This window comes from Urocitellus parryii, chromosome 2 (genome assembly GCF_045843805.1).
Source record: "Urocitellus parryii isolate mUroPar1 chromosome 2, mUroPar1.hap1, whole genome shotgun sequence".
Classification (NCBI taxonomy): Eukaryota; Metazoa; Chordata; class Mammalia; order Rodentia; family Sciuridae; genus Urocitellus; species Urocitellus parryii.
The window spans coordinates 91,860,320-91,876,143 of record NC_135532.1 but is presented as its reverse complement, the minus strand read 5'-3'; the positions used below and the strand labels follow the sequence as shown (position 1 = coordinate 91,876,143).

The 15,824-nt window shown below is 37.8% G+C and overlaps 1 protein-coding gene across 2 annotated transcripts in view; it reads right to left on the bottom strand.

Moving 5' to 3' along the window:
- Arih2 (ariadne RBR E3 ubiquitin protein ligase 2) overlaps positions 1-15,824 on the bottom strand; it is a 65,577-nt gene that overhangs the window by 14,568 nt on the left and 35,185 nt on the right. For both annotated transcript variants that reach the window (XM_026383800.2, XM_077795241.1), the window contains 2 exons: positions 5,177-5,244; positions 986-1,049 (listed from right to left, as the gene is read on the bottom strand). In XM_026383800.2, the coding sequence (XP_026239585.1) occupies positions 986-1,049; positions 5,177-5,244 (132 nt within the window). The remainder of the gene's footprint in view (positions 1-985; positions 1,050-5,176; positions 5,245-15,824) is intronic.

The following is a 15,824-nucleotide window of genomic DNA, read 5'->3' as shown; positions in this document are numbered from 1 at the left end:
TCAACCACTGAGCCAGCCCTTTTTCTTTTTATTTTGAGATAGGATGTTACTAAATTAATTAGAGCCTTGCTAAGTTGCCGAGGTTAACTTTGAACTTTGATTCTCCTGCCTCAGCCTCCCAAATTGCTGGTATTACAGGCCAATGCCACCATGCCTGGCTAGGTTTGAATCTTTTTTTTTTTTTTTTGTGTGTGTGTGTGTGTGTGTGTGTGTGTGTGTGTGTGTGTGTGTGTTGCTGGGGATTAAACCCAGGGCTTTATTCATGCAAGGCAAGGTACTCTACCAACTGAGCTATATCCCCAGCCCCTGGATTTGAAGGTAAATTTACCCCTTTATCTTTAAAGGTAAATTTCAGTCATTCGTGGTGGCAAATGCCTATAATCCTAGGTTCTTAGAGGCTGAGGCAGGAGAATTTCAAGTTTGAGGCCAGCCTTGCCAACTTAGTGAGATCATGTCTCAAATAAAAAAGAGATAAGGTGACAGAGGACCGCTGGGTTTGATCACCAATATTGAGGGAAAAAGAAGGCAAATTTCATTCCTACAAGTCAATATGGGGACAGAGTCCAAACATTCTGGGTCAGAAAAGGCATAAACAGAATCAAAGAGGTATGCAGTGATCTTGACAACACCAAAGCACCTAGAAGGAAGGGAGTACAAGCTATGTGTAAGTGCAGACAGAAAGGAAGGTAAGGCAAGGCTGGAAAGAACCCAGGGACAGGCAATGAGTTACTCTCTATAAAGGAAACATTTTTTGGCTGGTGGTACTAAAGATAGTATCCAGGGCTTCACATCTACTATACAAATGTCCCACTCTGGAACTACATCTCTGGCCTGAAACTATAAAGATATAAAAGATTTAGGTCTGGCATGCTCACTGGTTGGACATGCTTGCTACAAACAAAGCGAAAATGTTTCTCCATGATACTAAGCCTTAGCAAGAACAATGTGAATCCAGAGAAGCCCCACTCAAATCGAAGATACTTACATGTTTTGATGGATTGGGCTGAACCCGTGCCTCAACAAGCAGTTGAGAAGAATTGGACTTGTATCTACAAAACAGAAAGCAGAAATAAAGGAAATCAGAAGCTAAAGACATTTTTACTAGTAAAAATGAAGAGAAAAGACCACCATATGTTGTGGATACATTACCTTTTCACAGAACTAAACTTCGTTTTTATCTGAGTAGAAAGATTTTGTTCTCTTTCAACATTTCAGCTCTCTATCAGTATAAGGAAAAATAACTGCTTCAAACTTAATGAACTACAAAAATATTTATAATAGACCAGATCTGTTTTAGATCTAGTTAAGGAAATATAGGCAAATATCTCAAATACCGTCTTCAAGATAGAAGAATTCCTAAGGACTCAAAAGGCAAAATATAAGAGTCTAACAAATTATGCTGCATTTAAATTTATCAAAAGATACCATATGTGAAAACCTGCCATATATTGGAAGATAATCATTGTGTGTATCTCTTATCTATAAACTGGCAAAGAATTAGTATCAGAAGAAATTAAAACTAAAAGTCCATTTCAAAAGACAAAATAACAAAACAAACAAACAAAAAACCACAAGAAAAAGAACAGGCATTTCACACAGGGGACAGAAAAAAAAAAACGAAATTAAAAACAAAAGCCAGGGATGGTGACACAGGTCTATAATTCCAGCTACCCAAAAGCTGAGGCATGAGAATTCCAAGTTCAGGGCCAGTCCCTGAAGCTTAATAAAATCCTGATCCAAAATAAAAAACTAAAAGTAAAAGGGTTGGGCTCAGTAGTAAAGTGTGCCCCTAGGTTCAATCCCAAGTACCAAAATAATCCAAACACCAAACAAACCAACAACAACCAAAAAAAAAAAAGAGAAGAGAGAGAAACATTGAAATATCATTTATTACTACCAGATTACAAAATTTAGACAGTATCAGGATCATTCAAATACCACTGATGGAAACAAAGTTGAATAAACACTTTGGAGGGCAATTTGGGCCAGGTATGGGGACGCATGCCTATAATTCCAGCCACTTTGGCGGTTAAGGCAGGAGGATGGCAAGTTAAAAGTCAGTATGTCAGTATGGACAATTTAGCAAGACCTTGTCGCAAAATAAAATAAGAAAAGCTGGTAGCCGGGTGTGGTGGCACATTCCTATAATCCTAGAGGCTCAGGAGGCTGAGACAGAAGGATAGCAAGTTCCAAGTCAGCCTCAGAACTCAGTGAGGCCCTAAGCAAATTAGTGAGAGCCTGTCTCAAAATAAAAAAATAAAAAGGGCTGGTGGAGCTAGGATTGTAGCTCAGAGGAGAGCACTTGCCTGGCATGTGTGAGGTACTGAGTTCAATACTCAGCACCACATAAATAAATAAATAAAATAAAGTTGTGAGGGGAAAAATTTTTTGAATAAATAAATAGGGCTAAGGATGTGGCTCAGTGGTTAAGTACCCCTAAGTTCAAATCAGTACTTTTAAAAAGGGGGACAGCCTGGGAATGTAAATCAGTGGTCCAATCCTCAGTACTGCCCCGCCAAAAAAAAAAACAAGGTAAGATAATTGTTATGTGACTACCTTTCCCTATCTAGTCAGAATGCTTCCTTCAGCTACCTTTATTAAAAGATCTGTTTTATACCTGGTTCTCAAACTAGTGTTCTAAACACTTTTAGCAATTCAAATATATACTCTCAAGTTATGCTGGAGAGTTTGAACAGTTGAGAGAAACCCCATTACCAGAACCCATGTCCAATAATAGTAATAAAAGTTCATTTGCAATTGTATCCAAACATACTGAGCTCTGAAGTACAGAGCATGCCAAAGTTAGGGAATCAAATCATTTGACTTTTCCTGATTGTGCTGAGCTGCTCCAGTTGATATGGCTACCCCAGCCATATATAGCTTGAAGAACAGAAGGCATAATCTTCTTTCATAGATCAATGGAAACACACTACATGGAGAAAGGAAGACTTGCTGCACTGCAAGTGGGTGGAGATAGTAATTCTGCTTCTCACCTAGGGAAATTTTGTTCTCCAGGGATTATCTGACATACAATGTTTAAAGAAATTTTTACTGTCAAAGACTTAGGGATGACTTTCCTTACCTGACTTTGAGTAGGCCAAATCCAGAGGCACTAACAATCATTCTATAACCCAGAGAGCAGTGCCCCACAAAACAAAGAACTATCCACTTGGATGCAGTGGCACATATTTGTAATCCCAGCTACCAGTGGTGCTGAGGCAGGAGGACTGCAAGTTCAAAGCCGGCCTGGGGAATTCAGTGAGACATAAAAAAATATCCAAACATGAAAAACTTAAAAGGGCTAGGGATATTGTCTGGTGGAAAAGTGCTTGCCTAGCATTGGCAAGGCCTAGGGCTCAAACCCCAGTACTGTTTTTTTTTGTTTTTAGGAGGAGAAGGAGGGGAAGGCGAATGAAGGATCTAAAGAAGGAAGGAACGACCTAGCAATTCCACTTCTGCAAATCCCTTCTTAGGGGAAGGAGAAGGGAGGGGGGGGAGATAAGGAAGAGAGGGGAGAGGGGAAGGAAGGGAGAGAGGGAGGGAGGGATGATATAGCCCAAAATGTGCTAAGGATGAGAAACACTGAGCTAGACAGAGGCATATGCCTCTGAAGATAGGACATAAGAGATCTATTCAGAGAACGGAAGAGGACACCTTTTCATGACAACATCTAAAATATCTCTAAGGTCTGAGGTTCAAGAACTCTGGTTCTGGAGGAGGTGAGAAGGAACACTCAAATATCCTAAGGCAGAGGTATGTGGTAAAGTGGCCACTTTTTCTTTTTCAAAATTTTTTTAGTTGTTGATAGGATAGACCTCCATATAAATAGAGGTGCTGAGAACTGAACCCAGTGACTCACACATGCCAGGCAAGTGCGCTACCCCTGAGCCCCAGCCCCTTTTTTCTTTTTTTAGTATTAGGAATTAAATCCAGGAGTGCTTGACTGCTGAGCCATATCCCCAACCCTTTTTATTTCTTATTTTGAGACAGTGTCTCACTAAGTTGCTTAGGGCCTTGCTAAATGCCTGAGGTGGCTTTGAACTAATCCTCCTACTTCAGTCTCCCAAGCCACTGGGATTACAGGTGTGTACCTCCATAGCTGGCTTTTTGTTTTGTTAACAGTACTAGGGATTGAACCTAAGGCCTCAAACATGCCAGGAACATGCTCTACCACTGGACTACATCTCTAGCATTTTTTATTTTGAGAAACAGTGTATCACTAAATTGATGAGGGTGACCTTGAACCTGTCAACCTTTCCTGGCTCAGCTGCTGCTTCTTTTTTTTTTAGAAAGAGAATTTTTTAATATCTATTTTTTAGTTTTCGGCAGACACAACATCTTTGTTTGTATGTGGTGCTGAGAATCGAACCGGGCAGCACGCATGCCAGGCGAGCGTGCTACCGCTTGAGCTACATCCCCAGCCCCTGCATGGGCTTTTTTCTTCTTATTATTTTTTGGTATTGGGACTGGAATCCAAGGACACTTTACTACTGAGCTACATTCCCAGTTATTTTTTTTTAACCTTTATTTTATTTATTTTTATGTGATGCTGAGGATCGAACCCAGGGCCTCGCACATGCTAGGCGAGCACGTCTATTGCTAAGCCACAACCCCAGCCCAATTATTTTTTTATTTTAAAGATTTTACTAAGTTCCTTTAGGGCCTTGCTAAGGTGCTGAGCCTGGTCTCAAACTTGTAATCCTCTGCCTCAGCCTCACCAGTAGCTGGGATCACCGGCATGTGTCTCCAGATCTGTTGATGGCCGATTTTTTCTAAAGGCAATATGCCATGTATTACGACACATCCTTACTTGATATATCCAAAAGAAGTGGCTGGAGATGTTGGCAATGTTATCTAGAAGGAAACTGATTAAAATCAACAATAGCACAGAATATTTCAACTAACTTCACTAACAATAGAAATTTAGATAAAGTATGGAACGCCTATAATGAAATACTGTGCTAACATTAAAATTGAGGTATAATATGCTATAGACATGGGAAAATGCTCATAATACACTGAAAGAAAGGGATGTACAATATGATCCAGTGTTTTAAAAATTTAATATGCACATTAGAAGAATATACTCCAAAATAAAAACAATAATCACTAGTGGGTAAGGAGGCAGAGCAGGGAGCTATGGACAATGTCATCTCCTCTCCCCTAAAGACCTTACCTGTCCATTATCTCTGAGACTTGCCAGTGGAAATTAACTAATATGAGTTTGGCGACTGAATGAGATACCTGAAAAGAAGAAAGAAAAATCAAATTAACTGAAGTTGCTTTTAGAATGCTATATACTTTGAGAAATGCATATATTCACATCTATCCCAGGCTCGGGCTTGAGTTCCATTTTTTTCTCCTGATACTGTTTTTCTCTTTTAAGTTCAGACTCATAAAATCCTAATGATTTTATGAATCTCTTGATTTTCAATCTTTGTTTTGGTGAATGACCCTTCTAAAAAAATTGCAAACTCTAATTCGAAACTTAACAAAACCACTTATTCTACAGTAAGTAACAACTTAGCATCTAATATGAATGAAAGAGCTATGGGTTCTCTAATGTAATGTATATTCCTGCAGGGTGTCATAGGAAGCCATACACCTCTATCTAGGCCTTATATTGCAGAAAATCTCCTTGTATGAATTCCACAAAGAAAATAACCAAACTCCTGTCTAGAATCCCTGGATTCCTAGCATCTGATGAGCACTAACTGCAAAGACTTTTTAAACATTTGTGAGCAGTCTTTCTGGCCCAGACATTCTATTAGGGAACATTTAAAGCACATGGTTCTAGCTATTAAAGAGCCTCAGAAGGTATTTTAAACTAGCAATTCCTTTTACAAATTCCTTCTTAGAAAGGACAGTGGATAAGTGAGCCACTGGGTTATTTACAATAGTAGAAAGTTACAATAACTTAAATTGTCCAACAAAAAATGAGCTAGGTAAATAATATAATGACAGATTCATGCAATAGGCTACTATGTAGTTTTTGAAAAGAACATTATAGATGTTTATTGAGAGAAAAATTTCACATTTCAATATTAGGTTAAAAAAGCAAGTATTGAGATAGCATATTATAATCATAATATCAGCCATAATATCTTGGTAACTGTCAAGTAAAAGCTAACAATTCACCTTAAGTGTCAAAACTAGGGTGTGTCCATAATAGATTGGGATGTGGTTGGAGGCCTAGATCAAACTTTTCAGACAGCACTGTAACAGAATATGAGGGTACCACTAAATCAAGAAATAAGGAACAAACTTCAGGCTGGAAAAATATGTAGAACATACTTTGCTCACTGGACTGAGTCCTTACATGCATCCACTAATGACTTGTAAGACAGGGCCTGCCTGGTCCACAAAAAAGAACTTCAGGAGGAAGACAAAGTAACCAATATGTGATCCACATCCCTGGAGCTCAAGTCACCCTTGAAAGGAGACTAAACTTAACATTTTTAAAAGGGCACACTCACTGTCAAAGGCTAAATAATCAATGAATGTCTTCCTGTCCTACAGTCTGTCTATCTAGAGGACTCAAAGACAGTTTACTTCAAATGGAGCAGGGGTCCCCACTCGCCTTCCACAAATTGTAATACATGTTGCCCAAGTATTTTCTTACTGAGGCCCATGGAAGGCCTGTTTCCTCACTTAGAGCTGATGTTTTCTAATTGTGGCCCTAACAAAACTATTCATTACAACAGACCACTATCATGAAATGAAAATAGAAACCAGACATTTGGTTTAAACTTTAACAACTGAATGTAGCTTTTGTTTAAAAATACTTTTTTAAAAACTTGAGTTATGGGCATGGTGGCACACACCTGTCATCTCAGTGGCTTGGGAAGCTGAGGCGGGAGGATCAAGTTCAAAGCCAGCCTCAGCAATTTAGTGAGGCGCTAAGCAACTCATCGAGACCCTGTTTCTAAATAAAATATAAAAAGGGGTCTGGGGATGTGGTTCAATAGTAAAGCACCCCTGGGTTCAATCCCCAGTAACAAAAACATAAACAAAACTATGACAGTTATACTACTATTATATTGTTTTGGATAAACTCGTTCTTTGACCTAGTGAGGCTTAATCAGCATCACACCCACTGCTTCCTATATGTCTCACTATGCTCCTCTCAGATCCACTGAGCCCAGAACTAGACTGGATATAGAATGGCCACTCAGTTATGCTGATTACTAAATGATAACATGCATTTAAAAATAAATTCTGCTATTTCTTCAGGAAGGTCAAGAAAGTTTAACACTGAAAAAAATCTGACACCTTTATCTCAACAGCACTAATAGCAACAACAAAGCTTCAGAGTAAAACATGAGGTAGAGTCCACCTACAGATAACATAGCCCTGTTAAAGAAGAGCCAGGGCAGGGAGACACTAGCCCTTTATAAAAGTGGAGTGACATGAACAGCCAGGAATACATCAATATACACAAGATAGCAGACACACTCAAGTGTCAGCCACACAAATCTCCCACCAGCCTCTGTAGGAGGAACTATTTTGATAACCAAGTCACAGCAGTGACAGACTGCCCATATAGTGTCCATAGATCCACTAGAGGACTGAATAAGGTGGCATACACCTGTAACTCAGCTACTCAGGAGGCTGACATAGCAGGATCATAGGTCCAAGGCCAGCCTCCACAGCTTAGGGAGACAATGTCTCAAAATTAAAAGGGTGTGACTACCAGGTAGGGTGGCGCATGCCTGTAATCTAAGCAGCTCAGGATAGAGTTCAAGAGTTGATAGAGGATCAAGAGTTCAAAGCCAGTCTCAGTAACAGCAAGGTGCTAAGCAACTCAGTGAGACCCTGTCTCTAAATAAAATACAAAATAAGGCTAGGGATGTGGCTCAGTGGTTAAGTGCCCCTGAGTTCAATCCCCAGTACCAAAAATAAAAGTGTGACTGCACCTCAGTAATGGACACCAGGTTCCAAAAAGCCCTGTAAGTAAAAGTAGCACAGGGATGGAAGAAGACAAAGAGAAGATGGTACTCTAGAAGAATTTATTCTGAAATATTGTCTCAGAAGGGAAGCTATCCTTTTCCTGATTTAGGTCACAATGAGTAGGCTGTACCTACTCACCTAGCCCAGTAGTTTTCCCAAGGAAGAAGTGGCTTCCTGGCAAAAGAGATAGGACAAGACTTTTGGGGTGATATCAAGCCAGATTAAAAGTAAAAAACTCAGTCTCTGTGCAAATAGCCGATTTTTCTCAGAACTAGTATTCAAATCATGCTATTTAATATTCCAAGAGCTCAGGAATCTGCTGGGCTCAGTGGTACATGTCTATAATCCCAGGTATTAAGGAGGCTGAAGTAAGAGGATCAAAAGTTGGAGGCCAAAATGAGAAACTTAGTGAGACCCTGTTTCACAATATAAGAAAAAAAGGGGGTGGGTGGGATATAGCTCAGTTGTAGAATGTTTGCTGAGCATGTGCAAGGTCCTGTTTTCAGTTCCTAGTACCCGCCCCCCAAAACACACACACATACACGGGAGTGAGCTCAGCAATCTACTCAGAACTTATTAACAGCCAACACTTCTAGTTATAGAAAGGTCCTCCACCCCTTTTGCCCATTCAGTATATGTTCTATAGAGAGAAATCTTCCAACAGATTAGGAGGAACTCTTGCTGTGCAATTGGGCTAACAATCTGTTTGTAGTAAGGATTAAGTATTATGAAGATGACTTATAAGGAAAAGAATAAACCTTCAGCAAAAGGAAAATGGGTCCAGGGTAGTAATATATCATAACATGCTCCAAAACTTATTACTTAAGAAGGTATATATAATCAATATCCTGTTAGATCAATGTAATAAAAGGCTTATAAATCACATTGATTTATGAATATTTTTTCTACTTTAGAAATATTAACCGAGGAAAACATTATAAATGAAGAACTAGGGGCTGGGAATGTGAGTCAGCGGTAGAGTGCTCGCCTAGCAACAGCGGGAATCGGGTTCAATTCTCAGTGTATTTATAAATAAATAAATAAATAAATAAATAAAGGCGTTGCACCTAAAAATTAATAAATAAATATTTTTAAAATAAATAAATAAATGAAGAACTAGAAACTACGTTGTCCAAAAATTCACATTCCCAAGATAAATACTTGCAGAGTAATCTGCATCTGTCATCACAGAGACAGAACCTACGTTTATTGTTCTCTTCATCTCAGGGGCCAAAGAGTCCCTCTCAAAGGGAATGGGTTGCCATTTCTATTAAATCCTTATTCCACTATTCCCCAGGAGAAAACTATCTCTGATAGTTACTTGGGACACTTACAAGATCATGAGTTAAGAAATGTGTGTTGGGGCTTTGAGTGCTGGGGATCAAACCTAGGGCCTTGTGCATGGTAGACAAATACTCTAAGCTATATCCTTAGCCCAATTACAATAAATTTAAACAAACTCTCAACAGCACAGAGATGTTTCCCCCATCCCAAATGTTAAACTACATATTAAAGCCATTTAAAAAAGAAAAAAATTAGTTGCAGATTAATAGAATGCCTTTATTTTATTTATTTATTTTTATGTGGTACGAGGATCGAACCCAGTACCTCACACATGCTAGGCAAGTGCTCTGCCACATTCCACTGTGACTCTGCTGAGCCACAACCAAGCCCCTATATTAAAGCCATTTTTTAAGAATTCATAATTTATATATAATAGTTCAGAAAGTTTAGTGGCTTTGATTACTAAATTCAGTTTAAAAAATCCTCTTGGATTATTTCTGACTTTAATTCCATGTTTCATAATGTGACGATTTTTTATTTCAACCACTAAATTTCAATCTACATAGAATTGCCAACAGTAGTTATTCTAAGATATTCATTATATATATACACTAGACAATAAATACAAACTCCCTTGTTGCCAAATTAAACAAACATCTCTTATGCTTCTTAAAATTATTTATTTTATTTATTTAATTTTTAGTTGTCAATGGACCTTCACTTACTTTATTTATTTATTTATTTATATGCAGTTCTGAGAATAAACCCAGTGCCTCACACATGCTAGGCAAGCGCTCTTCCACTGCACTACAATTCCAGCCCTCATGTTTTTATTTTTTAATTTTTGGCAGTACTGGTGAGAAGGGTAGGGGAGGATTTGGTCGTGTGGGGGGTGCAGTGCATACCATATTCCCATACCTTTCAAAGTAGGCTTACTTTTGACTCCACATCTCACTCTTCCTTACCACTTCACCTTCTTCATTCCACTTCCCAATCTCCTCAGCACTCCCATCAAGAAAGTCTCACTACTACTCAATTAGGAAGAAAAGTGAACTGCCTAAATCCAACAAAGGGCTTCTATGAAAAACATCATACTCACTCAATGATGAAATAGTCAATTTTCATGCATATGCCTATCAACTGTCCCAACCCCTCTACTTCATTATCCTGAAGATAGGCTTCCTGACATGCTAAACAGTAAGTATCAGATAATTCTTACAGAGTCATTATATGTTGCCAATTCTTACTTGTTTAAAACACACTACTGCTCTCCAGTACTAAGGACAAACTTTATGCCTTGTAAGAGTCAATAGGACCTACCACTGAAACACCACCCTCTTTGGAGTATAGCAACAAACCAAATTATTCCAGCATTCCCATGTATTTCTCGAACTGTTCTCTGCCAAAAATGACCATCTTTGTAGCAACCAAGTACAATTACCTCTACAGAACACATGTGAGAAAGCACAAATCACTAGTAAAAAATCTTTTAAAATAAATAATGAAAAAGCCACATAACAAAATACGGGGAGGTGGGGTTTGCAGCTAACATAGAGCCTACAGGGAAATTTACAACTGTAAGTAAATGTTTATATTAGGAAAGTCCCCAAATCAAAGACATAAGGGTTTACCTTAAGAAGCTAGAAAAAGATGACTAAACTCAAACTAAGTGGAAAGAAAACAAAACAAGATCAATAAAAAACAAAACAAGTAACAGCAAAAATCGATAAAGTCCAGTCAGGTACAGTGGCACATGCCTATAATTTCAGCAACTCAGGAGACTGAGGTAAAAGTATAGAAAGCTGGAGACCAGCCTCAGCAATTCAGCAAAAAGACCCTGTCTCAAAATAAAACATATAAAGGGTTCCATACCCAGTAGGCCCCCCACCAAAAAAAAAAAACTGATTAAAAATTTTTTTATTTGAGTTGTAGATGAACAGAATATTTTTATTTTATTTTTATGTGGTGCAGTGAATTGAACCCAGTGTCTCACACGTGCTAAGCAAGCACTCTACCACTGAGCTACAACCAGAGTGACCAAAAATTGATTATTTAAAAAGATAACAGTCCTGGTGGTTCACACCTGTAATCTAAGCAACTTGGGAAGCTGAGGCAGGAGGATCAAAACCAGCCTCAGCAAAAGTGAGGTGCTAAGCAACTCAGTGAGATCCCATCTCTAAATAAAATACAAAATAGCGCTGGGGATGTGGCTCAGTGGTCAAGTGCCCCAGAGTTCAATCCCTGGTACCCCCACCACACCCAAAAAAGGGGGATAACAAAGTTGATAAAACTGTTGGGAGCCATTCTCACACGTGATCGGGTGCCTCCCGTTGAGGGTCTGAGGCACTTTGGCACATGTCGAAGTTTTTCCCGTCCCTCTCCTGATGAGAGAGCCCATCCGTGTGGGGGTGTGCCTGACCACTGACCCCGGGGACCCAATCGCTGACCCTGACCTTGGAGTGCAGCCCCCCCTCAACCTTCATTGGATGGAATTCTCCCCTGAATCTCTGGTTCCCTAATAAAAGGCTACTCCGCTCGCTCTCTCTCTCCTGCTAGCCCTGAGTAATCCTTGCTGCCCTGCTGGGCGGCTAGAGGAGCGAACCAGAGAGGGGAGCCATCTCGGACCTAGCAATAGAATTAAGGTAACTGAGTCTGTGTGTTTTTATTTCGATCTCGTCTAACTAACTTTATGCCTAGAACCTCATTAATGAAACCACTGCGCAGGCCGCGTGGTAGATTTGGCGCCCAATTACGGAAGGAAAGAGAGCATACAAGACACCAAAGCAAAAGTTAAAGAGGGATTATCTGTACAATTTTTTTTTTCTTCAGTGCTTGGGATAGAACCCAGAGCCTTGAGCATGATAGGCAATTGTACTACCAAAGGGTTATATCCCAAACCCCCTACAAAAATCTGAAATATTAACAGGAAAATAAGACAACACTATGAACAATTTGCTTATTTTTTCAGAAAAAAAAGAGACTTTGGATAAAATTTAAGTTCCTTGAAAAATACAAAAACTGACATGAAGCAGAGAGCCCCAGATTTGATCCCCGCCACACACACACACACACACACACACACACACACACACCAAACTGACACAAAATGAAAAACAAAATCTCTCTTTATTAAAGATATTGAATTCATTATCAAAAATTTTCCCACAAAATTCTAGACCTAGGAGTTTTACTGATGAATTCTACCAACACTAATCTTTACAAACACTTCCAGAAACTTGAGAAGAAACATTTCTTCCAAATTCATTTCATAAGCACAAAACTCCGACAAAAGCATAACCAAAAAAAAAAATTTAAAACAGACCAATGTTCTTTATAGACATGTAAATCTTTAATTCAAAAAAATCCAAAAAATTAAATCTAGTAATTCAGAAAAGGATAATATATTATAATCAAGTGTAGTTTAGCACCGGAATACAAGGCTGATTTAATTTTGGATTCTCCTGAATATAATTCACTGAATTAACTATATAATGGGGAAAACAACCCAAATTATCATTTCAATAGATGCAGAAAACCATCTGAAAAAATTCAATACTGATTCAAGATAAAAATTCTCAGCAAATTAGGAAGAAAAGTGAATTGCCTAAATTCAACATAGGGCTTCTATGAAAAACATGATACTCACTCAATGATGAAATAGTCAATGTTAATATCAGGAAAATGGCAAAAAATACTCACACCATTTAATATTATACTGGAGGCTCTAGCAAATGCAAAGAAAAAAAGACATGATATTGGAAAAGAAGAAACAAATATAGAAAAAATGATTGTTTATGTAGAAAAGATATTCCTCGACAAAATGACTGTCTATGCAAAAAATCCTAAAGTTATCTACAAAATTAGTACTAGAAATAAAAAATGAATTTAGTAAGTTAACAAAGTACAAGATCAATATATCAAAATCAAATTTTTATATAACTGCAAACAAATGGCAAAGAGAAATTTGAACAACTTAAATTTATTTTAATATTTTAACCCAATATACCAAACTACTACTTCAACATGTAATGCACAAAAAATATTTTCATGCCTTTTTTTCATTCTGATTCCAAGGTATATTTTATATTTTAGCACAGCTCAATTCAAACTGATTATATTTCAAATGCTCAGTGACCACATAGGACCACAGCTATTTTACCAGGTTATACAACTATAGATTTAACACAATATTAAAATCAAAATCACAGTGGGCTATTTTGTACAAATCATTAACTGATCCTAAAATTTGTGCAAATATAAAGGATCTAGAATATCCAAAGCAATCTTGAAAGAGAAGAACAAAGTTGGAAGACATAATATCTGACTTCAAGACTTACTGTAGTAATCAGGACAGTGAGAATACAGGTTTAGGATAGACACAAATCAACAAAACAGAGTCCATAAGTAAACTCTTATGTGTATGGTCAATATTCAACAAAGGTGCCAATTTAATTTCATAGTGGAAAGGAAAATCTTTTCAACAAATGGTTCTGGTCAATATTCAACAAAGGTGCCAATTTAATTTCATAGTGGAAAGGAAAATCTTTTCAACAAATGGTTCTGGAATCAATGAGTAATTATGTATATAAAACATACAAAATGCAGAAATAGACTTAAATGTAAAACCTAAAAATAAAAAACTCTGGGCAGAAAACAAAAAAGAAAAGCTTTGCAACCCGATTTAGGCAAAGATTTATTAGATGTAACACTGAAAGTATAATCCTAAAAAGGAGTGGGGGAAGGGAGGGGAGGGGAGGGGAAAGGAGGAGAGGAGAGAGGTAATAAATTAGATCCCATCAAAATTAAACTTGTTCGGGGCTGGGGATGTGGCTCAAGCGGTAGCGCGCTCGCCTGGCATGCGTGCGGCCCGGGTTCAATCCTCAGCACCACATACAAACAAAGATGTTGTGTCCGCCGAAAAACTAAAAAATAAATATTAAAAAAAAAAATTCTCTCTCTCTCTCTCTCCTCTCTCACTCTATCTTTAAAAAAAAAATTAAACTTATTCTTCAAAAGACATTATTAAAAAAATGAAAGAAGCCACAGATTAGGAGAAAATACTGGCAAATCTTACATCTGATAAAGAATTTAATTCAGAATATATAAAGAACTCAAACAATTCAAGAATAGAGCACAATCCTCAATTTTTAAACTTTCCCCCACCCCTTCAATGCTAGGGATTGAACCCAGGGCCTTGCACATGCTAGGTAAACACTCTACCACTGAGCTATACCCCCTAACCCACAATCCAATTATTAAAAATGGGCAAAAAAACAGGGCACAGTAACACACACCATACTTCCAGCTACTCAGAAGGCTGAGGCAGGAGGATTGCAAATTTGAGGCCAGCCACAGCAACTTGGCAAATCCTGTTTCAAAATTAAAACTAAAAGCACCGGGATATAGCTCAGTGGTAGAGCTCCCTGGGTTCAATCTCTGGTACCAAAAAAAAAAAAAAAAAAAAAAAAGAATTGCAAAAGATTTAAACAGACATTTCACCATTTCACCACCAGAAAAAAGGAAAAAAAAAACCAAGGAATGAATAACAAATAAGCACAAGGAAAAATCATTAATTACATTACCATGACATCATTAGTCATTAGGAAAATGCAAATTAAAAGCAAAAGATAACACTTCACAGTCACTAGGATGATAATAATAATAATAATAATAATGAAAAGACTGACCATCCCAAGGTTAGCAAGAAGGTAGAAAAACTGTCTTTACATAATGCTGATGGAAAGATAAAACAATTGAGCTGCCTTTGAAAACACTTTGGCAATTTCTTTGAGATGTTAAACATACACTTACCATGTGACCCAGCAATCCCATTCCTAGATATCTATACAAAAGAAATGAAAACACACATCTACATTAAGTCCTGGACATGAATGGTCACAGCAGCATATTTTATAATAGCCCAAAATTGGAAACAACCCAAATATTCATCAACTGATGAATGGATGCATGAACTAAATGTGTTATATCCATACAATGGAAAATCATTATTTAGCAATAAAAAGGAGCATGCAACTGACACGTGATACAATATGAATGAATTTCAGAAACATTATGTTAAAAGACAGGGGCAAGTTGGGTGCAGTTGTACATGCCTGTAATATCAGTAACTCATAAGGCTGACGGAGAAAGATCACAAGTTTGAGTCCAGTCTCAGCAATTTAGCAAGGCCCCAAACAACTTATTGAGACCCGGTCCCAAAATAAGAAATGAAAAGGGCTGGGGATGTGGCTCAGTGGTTAAGCGCCCTGGGTTTAATCCCTGGTACCAAAAATATAAACAAACAAATAAAGCAACAAAAATCTTCAAATTATAATTTCATTCATATAAAATTTCTAGAAAAGACAAAGCTTTAGAGACAGAAGATTAGCAGTTGCTTGGGGCTAAAAGTGGCTATTAATTGCAAATAGAGGGAACCTTTTGGGTGATGGAAATGTTCTAAAACTGGGAATGTGGTATGGCTGCACAGATATATAAATTTATTAAAACATAATGGTACACAATGATGAATGAAATTAACAGTAATGCTTCAATAAAGCTGTTTAAAAAAGAAAGCTGATTGATGAAGCAAA